Raw genomic sequence first — 22,597 nt, forward strand, 5'->3', positions numbered from 1 at the left:
TTCCCTAAACTCTGACTCTATACTTCTCACCACCCCTGTTAGCACTCTGATTCCAGCTACCCCACCTCCACCCAGATTGGATGGTACTCTTCTTTCTTACCTTGTCCCCTACAACCTATTGTTGGGGAGATCTGGTAAAGTTAATTCAGATCACTCTTCTACTCAAAAACCGTGAGAAGGCTCCCATTTCACTCAGAGTGAAGCAAAAGTCCCTACAATGACCCTCTATGGTTGGTCCCAGTTGCCTCTTTCACCCCATTCCCCCCCCACCCACTCAGCTCCCCTGTAGTCTTCAACAGCTCACCTAGGGCCTCTGCCAGAAGGCTCATTCCCCAGACACATTTCTTTCTTTCTTTCTTTTTTTAAGTATGCTCCACACCCAATGTGAGGCTTGAACTCATGACCCTGAGATCAAGAATTGCAGGCTCTACCAACTGAGCCAGCCAGGCAACCCTTCCCAGAGCCACTTCTATTCTTTTTAACTCTACTCAAATGCCATCTTCCCAATGAGGCCCTAACTGACCACCTTTTTATCATTTTCTTTTCCCATAGCACTTGTCACCTTTCAATATGCTATTTATTATATTTATCTTTATTGTTTTTCTTTCCCTGTTAGCATATAAACTCCATAAGGGCAAGGGTGTTTGTTTTGTTTACTGATGTACCTCAGAACAGAATCTGGCATGGAGTAGATAACCAATAAATATTTTTTGAAGGAGTAAATGAACTTGCACTATGATCTTTTCTTTCCAACATTACCAGTTTCTTCTTCAATTAAAAGAAAAAAATTTAAAGTCTAAAACCCTTTTAAAGATTTTATTTACTTATTTATTTATTTATTTATTTATTTATTTATTTGAGAGACTGAGAGAGAGAGTACACGAGTAGGGTGGAGGGAGGGAGCAGCAGAGAGAGAGGGAGAAGCAGACTCCCTGGTGAGCAAGGAGCCCGACACAGGGCTCAATCCCAGGCCCCAGGGATCACAAAGCTAAAGACAGATGCTTAATCTACTGACCCACCCAGGGGCCCTTAAAACCCTTTTAAAATCTGTTCTGTATGGCCCAGTTTACCATCCTACCAATGACATTGGTCACATTCATAGTTCATCTTTTCAACATCTTTCTAGTACCAACATTAGTATTGTCAGAATATGAAAGACTTTATCATTACTTCAGTTCATAAACTGAGAGCTCATATTCTTGACCAAGATGTTTCCCTTCTAAAAATTTATCTAAGGAAATAATTACAAACTCTGACAAAGATTTATGTGCAAAGACATTCATTGCAACACTTAAATAATAACTGTGTGTCACGTACTGTCCTTATTTACAGAAATCAACTCATCTAATCTTCACGACAACCCTATGAGATATGTATTATAACCATCCCATTTTACTGCTGAAAGAGTAAGCGTTAGAAAAAATTCCACCTCAAGCAGTTTGGCTCCAAAGTCCTTGCTTTCAACTACATTGGCTAAACTGCCTCTAACAACAAAGAAATAGATAAATAATGACACAGGCATAACATAATATAATGAATACATTTAAAATGCATGGTATATTAAGTTTAAAAAGATACATACATGTTTAGTTCATTTAATATGCTATTCAAATTAATTAATTACATCTTAAAAGTAATGCTAAAAGCCTTTAATTTTATTTCCTGTTAACATGGCTATGTGCTAAAACTATCTAAATACACACATAAAAATAAATATAAAAATGAACTCTTAAAAGTCTATACATAGCTAACAATACTGTATTGTATGTATACTTGAGAGTTGTAAGAGAGCAGATTTAACAGAGCATGTCTTTTTCTTTTTAAAGCTTTTTTTTTTTTCATTTATTTATGATAGTCACACAGAGAGAGAGAGAGAGAGAGAGGCAGAGACATAGGCAGAGGGAGAAGCAGGCTCCATGCACCAGGAGCCCGATGTGGGATTCGATCCCGGGTCTCCAGGATCGCGCCCTGGGCCAAAGGCAGGCGCCAAACCGCTGCGCCACCCAGGGATCCCCAGGCTGTTTTTATTTTACTCTTTCAGTGAGTTTTTTTGTTCCCTCACTCACCATTAAGCTATTAGCTGTCAATTACATCAGCAAAATTCTCCTTTGTTGGTCACGAGTAACCTAATTTCCCTAAACTCTGACTCTATACTTCTCACCACCCCTGTTAGCACTCTGATTCCAGCTACCCCACCTCCACCCAGATTGGATGGTACTCTTCTTTCTTACCTTGTCCCCTACAACCTATTGTTGGGGAGATCTGGTAAAGTTAATTCAGATCACTCTTCTACTCAAAAACCGTGAGAAGGCTCCCATTTCACTCAGAGTGAAGCAAAAGTCCCTACAATGACCCTCTATGGTTGGTCCCAGTTGCCTCTTTCACCCCATTCCCCCCCCCACCCACTCAGCTCCCCTGTAGTCTTCAACAGCTCACCTAGGGCCTCTGCCAGAAGGCTCATTCCCCAGACACATTTCTTTCTTTCTTTCTTTTTTTAAGTATGCTCCACACCCAATGTGAGGCTTGAACTCATGACCCTGAGATCAAGAATTGCAGGCTCTACCAACTGAGCCAGCCAGGCAACCCTTCCCAGAGCCACTTCTATTCTTTTTAACTCTACTCAAATGCCATCTTCCCAATGAGGCCCTAACTGACCACCTTTTTATCATTTTCTTTTCCCATAGCACTTGTCACCTTTCAATATGCTATTTATTATATTTATCTTTATTGTTTTTCTTTCCCTGTTAGCATATAAACTCCATAAGGGCAAGGGTGTTTGTTTTGTTTACTGATGTACCTCAGAACAGAATCTGGCATGGAGTAGATAACCAATAAATATTTTTTGAAGGAGTAAATGAACTTGCACTATGATCTTTTCTTTCCAACATTACCAGTTTCTTCTTCAATTAAAAGAAAAAAATTTAAAGTCTAAAACCCTTTTAAAGATTTTATTTACTTATTTATTTATTTATTTATTTATTTATTTGAGAGACTGAGAGAGAGAGTACACGAGTAGGGTGGAGGGAGGGAGCAGCAGAGAGAGAGGGAGAAGCAGACTCCCTGGTGAGCAAGGAGCCCGACACAGGGCTCAATCCCAGGCCCCAGGGATCACAAAGCTAAAGACAGATGCTTAATCTACTGACCCACCCAGGGGCCCTTAAAACCCTTTTAAAATCTGTTCTGTATGGCCCAGTTTACCATCCTACCAATGACATTGGTCACATTCATAGTTCATCTTTTCAACATCTTTCTAGTACCAACATTAGTATTGTCAGAATATGAAAGACTTTATCATTACTTCAGTTCATAAACTGAGAGCTCATATTCTTGACCAAGATGTTTCCCTTCTAAAAATTTATCTAAGGAAATAATTACAAACTCTGACAAAGATTTATGTGCAAAGACATTCATTGCAACACTTAAATAATAACTGTGTGTCACGTACTGTCCTTATTTACAGAAATCAACTCATCTAATCTTCACGACAACCCTATGAGATATGTATTATAACCATCCCATTTTACTGCTGAAAGAGTAAGCGTTAGAAAAAATTCCACCTCAAGCAGTTTGGCTCCAAAGTCCTTGCTTTCAACTACATTGGCTAAACTGCCTCTAACAACAAAGAAATAGATAAATAATGACACAGGCATAACATAATATAATGAATACATTTAAAATGCATGGTATATTAAGTTTAAAAAGATACATACATGTTTAGTTCATTTAATATGCTATTCAAATTAATTAATTACATCTTAAAAGTAATGCTAAAAGCCTTTAATTTTATTTCCTGTTAACATGGCTATGTGCTAAAACTATCTAAATACACACATAAAAATAAATATAAAAATGAACTCTTAAAAGTCTATACATAGCTAACAATACTGTATTGTATGTATACTTGAGAGTTGTAAGAGAGCAGATTTAACAGAGCATGTCTTTTTCTTTTTAAAGCTTTTTTTTTTTTTTTCATTTATTTATGATAGTCACACAGAGAGAGAGAGAGAGAGAGGCAGAGACATAGGCAGAGGGAGAAGCAGGCTCCATGCACCAGGAGCCCGAAGTGGGATTCGATCCCGGGTCTCCAGGATCGCGCCCTGGGCCAAAGGCAGGCGCCAAACCGCTGCGCCACCCAGGGATCCCCTAACAGAGCATGTCTTAAAAGCTATCAGCACATACACACAAAAAAAAGTCTAATTATGTGAGGTGATCAACACATTAACCAACTTTGCTGTATTCATTTTGCAATATACATGTGTATCAAATCACCACACTGTGCACCCTAAATTTATACATTGTCATATGTTGATTATATCTCAATAACGCTGGAAAAATAGTTTCAAAAAGGTAGAAAAAGGGGCACCTGGGTGGCTCAGTGGCTGAACGTCTGCCTCTGGCCCAGGGCGTGATCCCGGGGTCCTGGGATTGAGTCCCACATCGGGCCCCCCACAGGGAGCCTGCTTTTCCCACTGCCTATGTGTCTGTCTGTGTCTCTCATGAATAAATAAATAAAATCTTTAAAAAGGTGGGGGGGAGGGCATCTACAGCATTGTTCCAACTGCGAAGACTCAACACGATAGATTATTTCCATGTAAATGTATAGATGTATAGACGAAAACACACTTTAATGCCATTTTAACCTTAAAATAAGTCTATAAATGGCAAAAAAAATTAAATGTATAATCAGTACTAGTGGGTTTATTCATAAAAACTGGCTTATAACATTTTTGCTACAAAAATGTTATTTAGATGATATAAAAAAACAAGCACATCTTGCTTTTTTATAAAATGCTCAAGTTATTCTATGCTAATAGTTTGCTTTTCAACACCAACATATTCTTTCAACTCTGTACTTCTGGTAAACACCTGAATGATCCTTCCTCAAAAAGAATCCTTAAAAATGATTATTCCTATGGTCTTAAAATACTGTTTAAAATAAATATATCTTGTGTTTAAAAAAAGTAGGACTTACATTCATGTCCTGTCTCATCAGATAATTAAGATTTTATTTATGTATTAGAGAGAGAGAGAGAAGGAGCAGGGGTAGGGGCAAAGGGAGAGGGAGAAAGACTTTCTGCTGAGCAGGGAGTGGGGCTCGATTCCAGGACCCTAGGATTATGACCTGAGTGGAAGGCAGATGCTTAACAGATGAGCTAACCAGGCCCCATTCATCGGACAATTCCTAACTTTGTCTCTCCCTTATCATGCTCAAAATTTGGAAGAACAAAGCCATCTTGTATGCTTAAACTATCTTTGGGTTTTCTGGGGTGGCTACTAGGTTAACAAAAATTTGCTCCTTTACCTTATAAAAAGAGTTAAAATAGGGCAGCCCCGGTGGCGCAGCGGTTTAGCGCCGCCTGCAGCCGGGGGTGTGATCCTGGAGACCCAGGAGTCCCGCTCGGGGTCCCTGCATGGAGCCTGCTTCTCTCTCTGCCTGTGTCTCTGCCTCTCTTTCGCTCTCTCTGAATAAATAAATAAATCTTAAAAAAAAACAAAAAAAGAGTTAAAATAAATAATCAGGCTTTGGAAAGCCTGGTCCAAGTTTAATTAGCTCAAAATTACTTTGAAAACACTATAATGTTACAATCAAGGATATTTCTAGTGCACATCCTATGTGTTTGTAATAGCATCCTGTCAAAACTATATAGGTGAGACAGGGACAAAAATGAAAGGGTCAAGGTCCCTCTGAGCACCTCGAAATGGATTTTTTTTGGTGTTAAGATGTGAGACTTGGGTAAATCTTCGTTTTTTTGTTTTACTGATGGATATTCAGTTGCTCCAGCACAATTTGTTGAAAAGCCAACCCTTTCTCCATTGAATTGCATTCATATTTTTGTCAAAAGTCTGTAGGGTGTATTAGTGTGGGTCTTATTTTGGTTTCTCTATTCTGTTCCATTAAATCTGTGTCTCCTCTGCCAATATCAGAGGCGTGGCTACTGTTGCTATATAGTAGGTCTTAAAATCAGATAGATGGATTCCTTCCACTTCATTCTTTTCAAAGTTTAGTTATTCTAGCTCATGTGCCTTTCATAGAAGTTTTAGAATAATCTTACCTATATCTAAAAAAAGTTTTGTGTTAAACATGTATATCAATTTGTAGAGAATTGACATCTTTACTATGCTGAAGCTTCCAAAGATGAATGCTGTTATGTCTGTTTATTAAAATCTCTATCAGTACTGTGTGATTTTCAGCATGTAAATCCTGCATGATGAATTTATTTATACCTAAGAAATTTGGTTGCAATTATATTTTTAATCATGGTGCTCATGTTTTCTCTGCTAGTATACAGAAATAGAATTGCTTTTTGTATGTTTATCTTCTGTCCTGTGACCTCAATAAACTCACTTCTTAGTCCTAGACGAGTTTTTTTGTAAAATACTTAGGATTTCCTCTGTACAATCATGTCCTCTGCAAATAGGGACAGTTTTATTTCTTCCTTCCAATCTGAATGACTGTTACTTCCTTTTCTTACCTTACTGCACTGGCTAGAACTTCTAGCACTATGTTGAATTACAGTGGTGAGAACGAACATCTTTGTCACATTCCACAAAATAGGGAAGAAGCATCACCATTAAGTATAATGTAAATTTTTTTATAGATGACCTTTATCAAGTTGAATTAAGTTCCCCTCCATTCCTATTTTTTTCTGAAAAAAAAAAATTGGACATGGTATTAAATTTCATCAAATGTCTTTTCTGTATCAATTAACATGATCATGTGATTTTTCTTCCTTAGCCTCTAATATTACACATTACTTTGATTTGTGAATATTGATCTAGTTTTGCACACCCTGAATAAACTCCACTTGGTCATGGTAATTTTTTTTATATATTGCTAGATTATAATTGGTAATATTTTATCATGGATTTTTACCTCTATATTCATGAGGAAGATTAGTTTTTTTTTGTATTGTCTTCATCTGGTTCTTGGTGTCAGAGTAATACTAGCTTTATAAAATGAATCAGGTAGAACAAACTGAGGGGTGATGGAAGGAGGTGGTGGGGGATGGGCAAAATGGGGGATGGGCATTAAGGAGGGCACTTGTTATGATAAGGACTGGGTGTTACATGTAAGTGATGAATTACTAAATTCTACTCCGGAAAACAGTATTACATTACATATTAACTAGCTAGAATTTAAATAAAAATTAGAAAAAAAAGTATAATATAAAATGAATCAGGAAGTGTTCCTCCTCTTCAGTTTTTAAAGGGATTGTACAGAATTGATGTTCATTTTTAATACTTGGAAGAATTCTCCAGTGAAATCATTTGGGCCTCGAGAGATTTTTTTGGGGAAAGTTATTGATTATGAATTAAATTTTCTTATGTTATAGAGCTATTCAAATTATGTATTTCATATTAGGTAAGTTATGGTGGTTTGTGTTTTTTAAGGAATTGGTCTACTTAATACAAATTGTCAAATTTACATGTACAGAGTTGTTTTTAATATTCCCTTATTATCTTTTCTGATGTCTGCTGTCTGTAATGATATCCCCTATTTCATTCCTAATATTGGTAATTTCTATCTTCTCTTTTCATCTTGTCAATCTTGCTACAAGTTTGTCAAATGTATTGGGTTTTTTTTTTTTTTCCTCCAAAGAACTAACTTTGTTTCATTGATTTTCTCTATTTTCTGTTTTCAATTTCAATGATTTCTGCTTTTTATGATTTCCTTCCTTCTGCTTTCTCTCGGTTATGTTGCTCTTCCAGGTTCTTGAGGAGGGAACACGAATTATTTGAGACTTCTCTTTTCTAATGTATGGTTTAGTAATATAAATTTCCTTCTTAGCACTGTGTTAGCTGAGATTCCTTTCTCATTTCATTCAATCTATTTTTTAAAAAATCTCCCTTGAAACCTCCTCTTGATCATGAATTATTTAGAAAAGTGTTATTTAGTTTCCAAGTGTTTGGAGATTTTCCTGTTAGTTTCTGCTGCTGATTTCTAGTCTGATTCCATTGTGGTCAAAGAATGCATTCTGTATTATTTCAATAATATTAAGTTTGTTGAAGTTGGTTTTGGGGCCCATGACATGGTCTATCTTGGTATATACTCTATGGGCACTTGAAAACGAAAGTGTACTCTGCTGTTATTGGGTGGAGTTCTTTAAAGGTTGATCAGATCTTGTTTACTGATGGTGCTGTAGAGTTTGTCTATGTCCTTGCTAATTTTCTCTCTAGTTCTGTCAATTGTTGAGAGAGGAATACTGAAATCTCCAATTATAAATGTGGGTTTTTCTATTTCTCCTTTCCATCAAATCAGTTTTTGCTTTGTTTTTTTTTTCAGTTGTTTTTTTAGTGCACATTTATTTAGGACTGTTATATCTTCTTGGTCAACTGACCCTTTTATCACTATACAAATACTTCCCTACCTACTATCATTTTCTTTGCTCTGGGGTCTACTTTATTTGGTATAAGCCATTCCTGCTTTCTTTTGATTAATGTTTCCGTAATAATCTTATTCCATCCTTTTAATTTGCCTCTATTATTATATTTGAAGTGAGTTTTCATGCATACAGCATATATTTGAGGAATATTTTCTTTTATTTCAGTTATATTGAAATACAACTGACGTATAGCACTGTGTAAGTTTAAGGTATACAGCTTAATGACTCATACATGTTGTGAAAGGATTACCACTATAAGTCTAGTTAATACCCATCACCTCATAAATAGAGAAGTTGGGGCATGTTTTTAAATCCACTCTGCTAATCTCTAATTGGTGTATTTATACCTAATGTAATTATTGAAATACTAGGGATTAAGTTGGCTATTTTATTTATTGTTTTGTTAATTTTTTTCTTTGCCTTCCTCTGGGTTACTAGAACATTTTTTGATACTTCCACTTTGATTTATCTGTAGTGTTTCTTCATGCACTCTTGTATAGCTTTCTTAGCAGTTGCTCTAGGTGTTCAATTAAATATAAGTTATCATAGTCACTTGGTGTCGTCATTTTTCAATTTGAGTGAAGTACAGAAACCTCACCTCTCTTTACATCCCTTCACTCTCTCCCATTTATAATTGTCTTAAAATACTTCCACTGTTGCAGTGGGGTAGAATTTCAGGTTCCCCATGTGTCTCCATTAATACAGCAAGTGGGGAAAGCTTGCTACTGTCTGGTGAGATCAGAGTTCTGGCTCCCTATTCAACATTCTCTGATACCACCCTGGCAGGGGGAGGGGTGCACATCGCATTGCAGCCTGTTCAGCAGAAGACGAGGCTCCCTACCCAGCCTTTGCTGGCAGAGGCAAGGATGTTGCCACAGTTTTTTCTGTGGTGTTTAGTTGTAGTAGAGCTGTTATTGTCTAAAAGTTTTCTGCCTCATCAGGAAATACTGCTTATTCCCTGGTCCTGTGAATAGAGAGGTTTTCATTGTTGTTGGTGGGTTTTTTGCTTGTGTTTTGTTTTCTTGGCTTTTTTTTTGTGGGTTTTTTGGTTGCACCCACTGACATTTCTGTCACTCCGAGTTTGGGCTAAATAAGGCAAAAAAGAAAATTCAGGAAGCTCACCACCATGTTGCTTCTAGGGTCTCAAGGTCCCTAGCTAGTCTGCCTTCTTCTCTTCACCTCTCCAATGTCTTCCTATATTTATTTTATATAAAATGTCTAGAGTTCTTAGCTGTACCTAGCAGGAGAAATAGGGGAAAGTATGTGTACTCCATGTTCCCAGTAAGACTCCAAATTCATTTGATACAATTGAGCCCCACAACAACAGGGTATGTTTGGTCACCACAGGTCTCTTTCTAATGATGAAGACACTCATTTCTGTAGAACTGTTGTCAAGGAGCTCTTTAAGATATTACATCTTACTCAAAATCAAAGTCAATACCTCCATAGCTTCTATCACCTTTAGTCTTCAAAAAAGAGAAGTTTCAAACTTGCATTTGCTAAATTTTCAGAAATTTTAAGATTTCTTTGGCCTAACTTGTGTGTTTTGGCCTTAAGAACAGTGAGCCTTTGGAAGCTTCCTTTGGAGCTCATCAACTCTCTGTCACAATAAATTTTCACAAATGTTGCATCACCCCCAGCAGAGAATCTTCTTAAGGCTCAACTAAACATTCAGATTCAGGACAACCACAGGCTGAAAGTTTCAGTCAGAAAACACAACTTGCCAAGAGAGCAGGCTTACGTGTTCCTCTTCAGCAGGAGTACTCAAAAAGAAGTCTGTACAGCTCAGGTGTAGGAGAAGATGTGCACTGGGTAGTAGCAGGAAATCACCCTGGTGGGACGCCTGGGTGGCTCAGCGGTTAAGCATCCATCTGCCTTTGGTGCAGGGTGTGATCCCCAGGTCCCAGGATCGAGTGCCGCATCGGGCTCCCTGCATGGAGCCTGCTTCTCCCTCTGCCTATGTCTCTGCCTCTCTCTCTCTCTCTCTCACTCTCCCTCTCTGTGTGTGTATCTCTCATGAATTAATAAATACAATATTAAAAAAAAAAAAAAAGGAATCACCCTGGTGTAGAAGCTCTGTATGCCACAGGAACCAATCTCTCTAGTAGCAATTCCATGGGCAAAACTTTCAAAATCTCCACAAGGGACAGTTATAAGAGCCACTACATTCAGGAAAGCCCAAAGCTGTGACTTCCTGTTAGGTATTGATAATTCACCCTCTCTAAATGCAACTTATCAATCAAGTTATTCTTATTTTTATCATAAGCAATATTGCTAAGTAACAAACACTATTTTTGTTTCTTGGGAAACAGCTAGAGTTAACCAAATGTCACATTCTCATCAAAGAGTTAAGGTCTTAGCTCTTCATGACTAGGAATCATATTCCTATAAAACAAAAATGGATGAAGTTTTGTTTTTTCCTTACTTTTAAAAGTCACAGTTGCCTTCAGTGAAAGACCCTTTTGGAGATCCAAGCATATCTGAGAAATTGTTTTCTATGTAACAGCTGGAAAACATGTTTGATGTACAAGATGGCTTGATATATTTTTTCTTCGCTATCTTCCTCCTTCTAGTGTTATTTGCCTGACTCAACCTATGCCAGAATGTGATAAATTGTTCCTGAAAATAATTCAGCCACTCCCTTTACATTTATTCTATCTTATCTAAATTGGTTTCATGTGGTTCTTTCCTTACCACTCTATAATAATTCAACAGCCAAAGACATACTTCAAGTATACTCACTCTACAGATAAGGGCAATAGAAATAGCTAGGAGACACAAAAGAAACTTCTTTAAATTTAAAAATTACCTGTGATATTAGTAAACACACCTGCCAGACTACTCTTACAACAAGTAAAAGAAATAGGAAAATCCTAGAAGCCCTTAGGATCATGAGGCCTTTAAAATCTCAAGCAAAGGGAGAGAAAACACACAAGTGTGAGAGAAATTATTCTTCAGAGGCAATATGGTTCAAATGCTAACTCTACCACCATTGCCTTGGGTAAATCATTACCTTTTTTGAACCTCAGTTTTCACATCTTTAGAATGGGGATAATTATAGTTCTTAGCTCACAGAGTTGAGCTGGAAAGCATATGGGATAATGCATTAAAGTGCTTAGCACAGTGTCTCTAGAATCCCTTGTCAGCTCAAGTCAGACACCTGGAGTCTTCCTAGATTTCTCCCTTTCCACTTCTCAGTAAGCCAGTGCAAGCGTCCTATCAAAATGACTCCTTAAATCCCTCTGGAATTGTTCTCCTTGTCATTCTAATAAGCACTACCTTGCTCCTGTCCTTACTACTTCCTCCCTGGATGATTGTCCTAGCGTCCCTGGTCTCTGCTTCTTACAGGCTTACCCAGATGCAAGCCACTGAACTTCTCATCAAGTACCAGAGTCATCTTTCTATAGTGAAAACCCAATTGTGTCATTTCTGGGTTAAAAATCATTCCTTCAGAGGAAGTCCCCAAAGCAAGCACATATGATTAGTGCATACTTCTCTAATTTCATCATTTGTTAGCACTCCCCTAGTCATTTTGAATGTTTTAACTCTTATCAGTTAAAAAAGAGCATGCACCCCCAATGAATATGTATTTAATTATATACATGTACAAATATACTAATAAAATATATATACCATAAAATATAAATAAAATATATTTGCCAAATAGAAACCTTTACAGGGTGAGAAAAACAAACATATTTTCTTTGGGCATCCTGATGATTGTCTTGCGTACCTCCTCCCTCAACTCCCACTGCCTACAACTTCAGTCTCCTATTATCTGTAGATTCCTGCATCAGTTCTCTGATGTCATTGTGCTTTTTATATTTACTATGATTCTCTCTGCCTAAAACAGTCATTCGTCCATCTGGCCACTCTCCTTCCTTCCTCCTTTCCATTCTCTCTTCCACCTACCCCTGCACCAAATTCTACCTAGGTACTTTCTTTTTATTTGGCAAAACCCAGCCTAAGTGTCACCAACACTCAAAGTTTTCCCTGACCCACCTACCACTCAGATGGGATGGGACTCCAAATTATTACTTTAAAGGACACTGATAGAGACTGTCAAAACAATTAATTTCAGGAGATTATCACTTGGGAAAAGAAGTATTTGGCCTTATGAAGACAGTTGGCCAATAAGATTGCCAGGATATGGTGCAGCTGTATATTCCTTGGCCTGCCTTCTGGGCAAAGATACAAATGATCAACAGGCAAGTTGACTTTCTACCACCACTACCCTCTCTTTTCCAAACCAGGCCCTCATCACTTATTTCACCTTCTAGAAGAACCTTTTAGGTGTTCTCATCGCCTCCAGACCTGGATCCCTCCAATCTACTCTACAAAATGCTTTGAGACCCCAAATGGATCCCTACCACCTACATAAAATCTAGCTTCCTTAGATGTGACATTCAAAGCTCTCTCTCTCTCCAGGAGAGTAAGGCTCCAACCTCCCATTCTAGCCTTCTCCACCACAGCTCCACTGTTTAAATAACCTGAACTTTGACCAAAAACACGTAACTCACCTCTCCAGAACACGCCTGCACTGCATATTTCTGCCGTCTCACCACATTTTTGCTCAGATGTTCCTTCTACCTAGAATGCCCCACTCCTATGTAACTCTGTCTTACAGATGATTTTGGAACCCCATCCATGCTTTAAGATATAGGCCCACCCCCACCTTCTGGTTGATGTACTTCCCTGATGCGCACCTTTGAATTCTATCACTTTTCATAGTTTAGAGAACAGTAATACATTTTATCCTCCTCGCAGCTCTCTTTATGCTGCTTTTACAAACTCAGCCCCAGTGCCCTGCTAAAATCACTACAGCCAATGATATATATATATATATAGATCTGGGGACTCAAGTGTAGGTCTTGAGACTTCAAATACCCCGTGACTATACCATACCACAGACGCTACCTTCGAAAGTTTCTACCTCTTGTACTCCCAGGGTGTTTTATAATGTCAACAGCACGGTACTCCCAGCTCCATCGTATTGTTACAGTTGGTGTCTGTCTGGTGAAGAGACAGACATCATCTTGTTCATCCCGGTATCCTCCAAACACACTGTGTTCTTTTTCTTTATATACAGCAGGTGATCAACCATCAGGCTGAACTGAATTCACTTAGGTCTTTTACTTTCCTTCATGTCAAGTTCCAAAATAACTGCTTAAGTCAGTACTTCAGAAGCCGAATGAGGGTAGAAGTTGAGAGTGTGGGTGCCTCTCTGGGCCAGTTACTCAATACTTCTGTGCTGGAGTCTCCTTATTTGTAAGACAGAGATAATAATTATGCCTTCTTCATGGGGTTGTTGTGAGGATTAAATTAAGAAATATACTTCAAACAAAACCCCAGGGCCTGGCACACTCGAGGTATACCAGCTGCCACTGCATATTCATTTTACGTCTCCCACATGGTATTTCAGGGCCAAAAAGTATTGATTTCAAGATGTAATTACTCCATATAAACAAGAGAAATTTCGATTATGTGTAGCGCAAATTAAGAAGGCAAGAAAATGTATTTAATGAAATTTATAGAGATCTCTGAAATCTTTTAAAATAGCCTAGCACATAAAATCCTCAGTTATCTAGGAAATTAATTTATACTGAATGACTCAATTTATACTCTGAGAAATAACTAGGTATACTAGGAAAATGCGTGTGAGAAGAAATTTCCTTCCTTCCTTTCTTTCTTCCCCCTTAAATTTTGCAGTGACTACTATTTCTCCTAAGCTAAGTACCAGGTGCCAGTCAAAGGCTTTAGCAAGCAGAGGTGTCTGACTCTCCACGCCAAAGGTAAAGAGCAAGCAGGGAGCAAACTCATCAACACACAATCTTTAAGGAATTTAGAAATTCCAGCCATCTAGGGCAGCCCGGGTGGCCCGGCGGGTTAGCGCCGCCTTTGGCCCGGGGCCTGATGCTGGAGACCTGGCGTCCAGACCCACGTCGGGCTCCCTGCACGGAGCCTGCTTCTCCCTCTGCCTGTGTCTCTGCCTCTCTCTCTCTCTCTGTGCCATAAATAAATAAATAAATAAATAAATAAATAAATAAATAAATAAATAAATAATTTTATTATTATTAAATTATTAAATTAATTTTAATTAACAATTAAAAAAAAATACAAAGGCGTCTACTGGCACTGACAAGCGCGCTGGAGTCAAGCCCCCAGCGGCTGCCGTGTTGGATCTTGCCGGCCTGAAGGCACCACACCTGAGTGAGCTACACTGACTCAGTGCAGACAAGTCAGGCAAGCTGGAGGGATGCAACAGGCCCCTCCTCTTACTGGGTCTCCGCTGCGATGAGAGGGGTCGGTGGAGGAGTTTCCACGATTACCGTCAGCCCTCCTGGGTCCCCCAAGCACGCGGAGGGGGAGAGAGGCGGAGGCCAGAAGCGTGGCCGTGAGCAACCAATAGCCAGCAAGCAACAGCGAAACTCGGAGAGAGCGCACGAGTTTGGAGGAGTTGAGCCCGCAGCCAGGTGGGCTGGGAGGGGCCGCGGGGACAGGGACCTTCGAACCCGGACTTGGGCGTTCGGGATCCGCCCCGCCCGCCATCGCTACCGACCCGGGGAGCCGCACGCCCACGGACACGGGCCCCGACTCTGGGTTGGCCCTGGCTTCCAGTTACCGTCCCCCAATAAACGGGTTAAGGCCGGCAGGGCCGCGGTCCCTGGGGAAACGGACCCTCTCGCGATCGCCCACCCGCACCGCCAGGCCGAAGGCCTTCCGCCCCGCCCGCCCCGCCCGCCCCGCCCGCTCCGGCTCGCCCCGGGAGGCGGCGGCGGCGGCCGCACGGGGGTCGACCCCAGCCCGCGCCGGGCCCGGCTCAGCCCGCGGATGTGCCCCCTCCGGGGACCGCTACTCGGGGGATGGCGGTTCTGCGCCCACCTTGGTGCTGGGGTCCGGCTCGGAGCAGCAGGCGAGGGCGGCCTCCTCGGTGAGGCCGCTGGACGCTGGCTGCGGTTCTGCCATGGCCCAACTGCGGCTTCGGCGACGACGCTCGCGAAAACACCGCAGCCACCCACGCCGCTCCCCGCCCCGCGCTGCCCCGCCTGGCGACGCCGGGACGGCGCCGGCCGGGGCGGGGGGGCAGCCGCCGATTCTCAGCCAATCACGGTGCGCAGGGCAAGTTGGCTCTCTGCTGATTGGGCCCCACAGGACTCCGCGGCTCAAGACTACAACTCCCAAGGTGCCTTGCGCTCGAGGGGAGGCGCGGGGAAGACCCAAAAAACCTTGCCGGCTTGGAAAGCGTGATCTCCCCGTTTCGCTTCTCGGCCTAACTAACTTGCTAAAGTTCAGGAAACATCCATACCTCACTGCTGCAACTTGGTAGGAAATTGGAACCTGGTGGAAAGAGAATTGGGAGCTTTCCTTTCTGAAGTATAAGGATCCAGAAGTATTTTCTCAGTGTAAGCGGTACAGGATAATTTTTTTTGTTTGTTTTTTGTTTGTTTTTTGTTTTTTGTTTTTTTTTTGGTACAGGATAATTAAAACGACTCTGACTTGATCAAAAATCCAGGTTCAAGTTTTGGTTCCACTATTTATTCGCTACAGAAGCTTGGAGAGATTACTGACCCCTCTCTGAGCTTCCTGGCAGGACTTTGGTCAGGTTCAAATGACACTTAAGTCCTAAGTCGTGAAGCCGTGAATTAAATGTCATTTGACACCGACCAAACCTGACCATTTAAATCAGGGCTTCACGACCTAGGATTTAAGTTTCCACAACTTGCAGTATGTGTTTTGCATTAATTTTACTAAGGCACATATTTAGATTGTGTTCATCGGAAGACTTCGTTCTTTGATGACTGGCACAGTACATGCTCAATACAGATTTCCTGATGTTAGGTCATAACTGGCATAGATGTGATTTAGAAAAGGGCTTTATGTTAATAAGTAAATGAGGAATGAGATTTGACAAAGAGTTTTAAGTGAAAAGCAGGGTTGATGTAAATCAGCAAGAAGGTAGATACATGTTAGGAATTTTGGTTGCAAGAAGTTGGGCAAGGGGTGCCTGGGTGGCCCAGTGGTTGAGCAGCTGCCTTCTGCTCAGGGGGTGATCGATCCTGTGGTGGTTGGATCGGGTCAGGCATCCAGCTCCCTGCATGCAGCCTGCTTCTCCTTCTGCCTCTGTCTCTGCCTCTCTCTCTGTCTCTCATGAATAAATAAATAAAATATTTTTTTAAAAAAGAATTATTAAAAAAAAAAAAGTTGGGCAAAATGGGAGTTTGTTGGCTCACCTAATCAAACTGAAACAGGGCAGGGATGCATCCGGCACCAAATACCCAGTATGTGGCACCTGGCCATCACCAAGATGTCTCCATCTCTCATCTCAGCTTCTTTCTTGATCTCGACTTCATTTTGTCAGATATACTTACTTCATCAGTCTAGAGTCAGAGCACCCAGCCTCTCAGCCTCTTACCTGAGAGGGAGGGACCACTTCCCTGAATTCCAGTTTGATAAAATCCAGGAAGGAGCTATGATTGGCCTAGACTTCTTACTTACTCTTGTGGTCAGGGCACTGCCATGAGCCAGGATTAGAACCACCAGGGTGAAGTGGGATCAGAAACAGCTCCCCAAAAAGAAGAGGGATGCTGTTCTTGTAAGAGGAGACTACTCAGTGTGCTGGACCCACCAAACTTCAACATGGAAATAGAACTTAAAACTGGTAACCCAGGAATGGAGGCAACACAAACCCTCCGTACACTGTGCACTACCAATGAATTTTTCCATGGGAAGCCCAGACAAAAGAAATTTGTCTGAGATATTTTACTGAAAAGACATCCTAAACTGTTCTTTCCCTCTAACCCTCTGATGAACTTCCCACAATACAGGAGAAATAAACCATATAAAATGGATGGAAAAACTCAATATCACAAAATAATGATTGATTTGCAAATGAATCTGTTAATGTAATGCAATTTTAATAAACATGTTGATAGGTTTTTCACCGAATAAGCTGGTTCTAGGTTCTATATTTATTAATTAATTAACTAATTAATTTGAGAGAGAAAGAGAGCACAAGCAGGGGTAGAGGCAGAGGGAAAGGGAGAAGCAAGCTCCCCACTGAGCAGGGAGCCTGATGAAGGGCTCAATCCCAGGACCCTAAGATCATAACCTAAGCTGAAGGCAGGTGTTTGACTGAGCCACCCAGGTGCTCCTAGATTCTATTTTTAGGTCCCCAAATAGGCAAAATACATTTGAAAAATAAATAAATAGGGGAACCTATCCTTCTAGATAATAAAATTTATTATAAAGCTATAGTAAGATGGTGTGGTAATGACATTGGTAGGTACAAACCAATAAATGGAAACTGTGGTAGGCAGCTCTAACATGGCACCAATAATCCCCCCTTCCAGGTAGTCACACTTGCATTATCCCTTCCCCCTCCCTCCGGATATGGATTTAATGACTCACTTCTAAAGGATAGAATAGAGCAGAAGTGAAAGGATGTCACTTCTGAGATTGGATTATATAGTGATTCTTGTCTTGGGAGCTCTTTCTCCCTTTCTTTTTCTCCAATCTCTCACTCAGAGGGTAAGCAAGCTGCCACGTTGTCAGCAACACTATGGAGAGACTCCAATGGCAAGGAACTGATTGAGGGGTCTTGTTAACAGCCACACATGTAAGCTTAGAAGTGGGTCCTGGCCCAATGCAGCTTTGATGGAACTGTTGCCCTGGCTGACCCCTTAATTTTGACCTTGTGAGAAACCTTAAGCCTGCACTATCCATCTAGACCATTCCCACATTCCTAACCCACAGAAACTATCAGATAACAAATTTTTGTTGTTTTTAGCTGCTTTAGGGGTATTTGTTGTGCAGCAATACACAACTAATATACACACATGTAAAACTTAATACAGGTTAGAGCTAGTACTGCAGATCAGTGGGAAAAGATAAATTTTTCAATGAATGGTGCTAGAACACCATAGTTTATCTATATGAAAAAATAATTCTCTATTTCATACCACACACACAAAAAAAACAGAAGTCCAAGGGTATTAAAATATAAATGTGAAAAAGCAAAACTCAAAAACATAAAGAACAAAATATTGGAGAATATCTTTATGAATTCACGAGTGGAACTCTGTGCTCAGCAGGGAGTCTGCTTGAGGATTCTCTCCTTCTCCTTCTCCCTATGCCCTCCCCCCTAAAATAAATAAATAAATCTTCAAAAAAGTAAGGTTCCTTTCATGCCTTTCAGGTTAACAAAAATTTAAAAATTAAAAGTCTATGTTGAGGAGATCCCTGGGTGGCGCAGCGGTTTGGCGCCTGCCTTTGGCCCAGGCGCGATCCTGGAGACCCGGGATCAAATCCCACGTCGGGCTCCCGGTGCATGGAGCCTGCTTCTCCCTCTGCCTATGTCTCTGCCTCTCTCTCTCTCTCTCTCTCTGTGTGACTATCATAAAAAAAAAAAAAAGTCTATGTTGAGGGGGAGGGGGACACGCAAAAAGAAAAAAAAAGAAAAAAGTCTATGTTGATGTAAATATAGAAAAACAAACTTCTTATACCAAGGATTTAAATATACCAAGGATTTAAATATTTTGACATTGTTTCATAACTATAGCTGATATTGGATGAATGGATAGTTGTATTATTCTTTATGTTTCTCTGTATATCTTCAATATTCTATAGTACACTTTCAAAAACTTAGAAGTAATAAGCACCACATATAGAAATGAAAGGAAAGAAAGCAAGAATGGGAAAGGAGTAACATAGAATGGTTACTATTTGATAAGATACAAATTCCAAATAGAGTTTAACAGTGTTTCTATTTTGGTGGAAGGATTATTAGTTTCCTACAGTTGATGTAACACGTTATCAAAACCATGGTCGCTTAAAACAACAGAAATTCAGGGGCACCAGGCTGGTTTGGTCGGTAGAGCATGTGACTCTTGATCTCGGTGTCATGAGCTCAAGCCCCACATTGGGTGTAGAGTTTACATAAAATAAATTTTAAAAAACCAAACCACCAGAAATTTGTCCTCACCAGAGGCTAGAAGCTTGAGATGAAAGTGTTAGCAGGGCTACACCCGCTACAAAGTTTCTGAGAGAGAATCCTTTGGCTCTTCCAACTTTTGGTGGCTCCTGGTGGCCCTTAGTTTATGCCAGCATAACTCCAATCTCTGCCTGGGTCTTCGCATGGCCCTTTCCCAGTGTCCAAAAATCTCTCTCCCCTTTCTCTTCTAAGGACACCAGTCACAGGATTAAGGATCTGTCACAGCACTCCCACCGATTTTAAGGGTTAACTTGCTTCCAGCTTATGCACTCCTTGCTTGCTGTCCTAAGTCCTTTGATCTATAGTAGAGCTAAAGCTAACTTACTTTCTTTGAGCTGTGCAGACCACTGGCCTTGAGGAGTGAAAGACTCAACTTTCCTAGAAGATAAGGTCTCACTACATTCAGAAACAGTTACTGCTGATGCCAGCAAGTCTGTAAGGGTCATGTCGACAAAGGACTAACTGCCTGGGCACCTCCTTCTCCTGTGCATGACCCCCTTTTTCCTGTGCCTCTCCCTTTAAAACCCTCCAACTCCCCCTGGATGGAGAAGATGGTCTTTGAGACATGATCCATCCTCTTCCCAGGTTGCCAGCTTCCTAAATAAAGCAACTTTTCTTTTCCCACCATCACTTGTCTCTTGGGTATTGATTTTCAATCACTGAGCAGCCAAACCTGAGTTGGGAACTGGTTCTCAATCCTGTAACACGATTACTCTTAGTGTATGGAGTAAAGAAAAAAAAATTACTGAACTAGTAATCAGGGGTCCTGAAATTTAGTCTTGGGACCCTGCTATCCAATAACTCAACGAATTAGTTCTGAAACTCACACTGTGAAACTGACCTAGTCCTGGGTGTCCTTATTTATAAAATGAAATGCAGGAAATAAGATGATCTCTATGTTCCCTTCTTGTTTCAAAAATCTATAACCTCAGAATGAGTCTGGTTTTCAAGCCTCATTGATTGATGGAAAGATCACACTATTGACAGAAATAAAAATGTCAAGACAATCAACTGAGAATGTCTAGATGTTGTGGGGAATATGCAATTACAGTACATGGATTATCAATATTACAATTGTCTTAACGTGGCTACAATAATTTAAGTAGCCAGTCACTCGAGTAAAATACATATAAATATTGAATAACTATCCACAGTTTATCCTCTCAAGCTTATTCTTCTGAGATTATTGGTTTATGGCTGAAATAGCACATTTATACCTGTTTACTTGTCCATTCTATTTGGTAAAAAAGAAAGAAAGAAAGAAAGAAAGAAAGAAAGAAAGAAAGAAGAAAGAAAGAAAGAAAGAAAGAAAGAAAGAAAAGAAGGAAAGAGAAAGGGGAAAAAAAGACTGCCAATGCAGAAATCTAAAATACCTGGCAATAGGGACCTAGGCAACCAATAAAATGATGTTTGTTAAGGAAAATTAACCATAAAGGGGTTTTAAACATACTCTGATTAGACTTCCTAATCTTAATTTTAACTAACAAAAAGAAAAGATATGAAAAAAAAGAAAGAAAAGATATGTATAGACCCTTTATAGTGAATTGAATTGTGTCCCCCTAAAATATGTCCAAGTCTGAACTCCTGGTACATGTGAATGTGACCTTATTTGGAATTGGAGTCTTTGCAGATATAGTTATGGATATCAAGGTGAGATCATCCTGGATCTACAGTGGATCTATTACCAGATAAAGAACCAGTTCCCTCATTGTATTTTTAGGGTCTTGGGCAGTCTATTTACTGTTTTATATATGCTATGTGGTATTCTCCTTCTATTAAGTCCCAAGAGAACTCTTTGGATGGTGTACTTTTACCATATCTCAGGCATCCTCAGGGGTATTATCATTTGACAGTGTTCCATGAACCTAGTTTTCTGCCAGAGGTCATGAAATTATTACATGCATCACAGTGCTACAAACCTAATACTACAATGCACATATTTATTTAAAAAAATTTTTTTAGATTTACTTATTTTAGAGAGAGAGAGAGAGAATATGCACACTTGCACACGTGAGTTGAGGGAGTGGCAGAGGAAGACGGAGAAAGAATCCTCAAGCAGACTCTCTGCTGAGTGTGGAGCCTGATGCAGGGCTCCATGCCAGGACCCCGAGATTATGACTTGAGCCAAAATCAAGAGCTGACTGCTCAACCCACTGAGGCACCCAAGGTGCCCCTGCAATGCGTATCTTTAGAACAAAAGCTCTGTCCATATTTAGCACAGTATTCTTTCTCTCTTTTCTTCCTTTCTCCCTTCCTTCCTTCTCCTTCCTTCCTTCCTTCCTTCCTTCCTTCCTTCCTTCCTTCCTTCCTTCCTTCCTTCCTTCCTTTTTCTTAAGTGGGTTTGAACTCATGCCCCTGAGATAAAAAACTGAGCTGATATTAAGAATTAAGTACTTGGGATCCCTGGGTGGCGCAGCGGTTTGGCGCCTGCCTTTGGCCCAGGGCGCGATCCTGGAGACTCGGGATCGAATCCCACGTCAGGCTCCTGGTGCATGGAGCCTGCTTCTCCCTCTGCCTATGTCTCTGCCTCTCTCTCACTGTGTGCCTATCATAAAAAAAAAAAAAGAAAGAAAAAAAGAATTAAATACTCAACTGACTGAACCACCTAGACAGTATTATTTCTTTAGAATATATTTTCAAAAGAAAATATGGTAAGTTAAGGCACAGGGATATATTTAAGGTTCTTTAAAGGATATAATATCCTGTAATTTGTTCTCACTACACAAGAATACATAGATATACCTCCTACTGGGAAGATGGCAAGGATTAAACCATAAGTGCCAAAAATAGGCAATGAGACAAAAAAAAATGGGTCTGAGAAAGACCCTTTATTACTCACAACTCAACAAACAGCAGAAGTATCACAAGGGAACCCAGTTCTGGCCCCAAGTACCACTGGGCAACATTATGGGCCCACATGCAGGCACAGGATTGGGAGATAGCCAAGGACTCCAAGCTTACCATCTTTTGTAGAAAGCCAGGGTCCCTCCCCTGGAAGTGAGCACAGCTCTTTAGTCCTACTGTGATTGTTATTATTGACTTAATTGCCAATGCACTAGCTAAAGAAACAGCTGAGTCAGAGGACAGGTCTTACAGTTTGGCATACCTTGCAAGGTGTGCAGGGGTCCCATGAGCCCCATACCTTCATACTGCATCATTGCTGCTCAGTATTTCTTCATATGGAGGGACCATGTTTTATTTCTATATGTATTTATTTATATAA

At 40.3% G+C, this 22,597-nt stretch overlaps 1 protein-coding gene across 1 annotated transcript in view; it reads right to left on the reverse strand.

Annotated features, from left to right (window-relative positions):
- Positions 1-15,456, reverse strand: part of GLO1 (glyoxalase I) — a 31,893-nt gene extending 16,437 nt beyond the window's left edge. The window contains exon 1 of the mRNA XM_025418649.3: positions 15,267-15,456. Coding sequence (XP_025274434.1) covers positions 15,267-15,350 — 84 coding nt within the window. The 5' untranslated portion in view covers positions 15,351-15,456. The remainder of the gene's footprint in view (positions 1-15,266) is intronic.
- Between the last annotated feature and the right edge of the window lie 7,141 nt (positions 15,457-22,597).

This window comes from Canis lupus, chromosome 12 (genome assembly GCF_003254725.2).
Source record: "Canis lupus dingo isolate Sandy chromosome 12, ASM325472v2, whole genome shotgun sequence".
NCBI classification, from domain to species: Eukaryota; Metazoa; Chordata; class Mammalia; order Carnivora; family Canidae; genus Canis; species Canis lupus.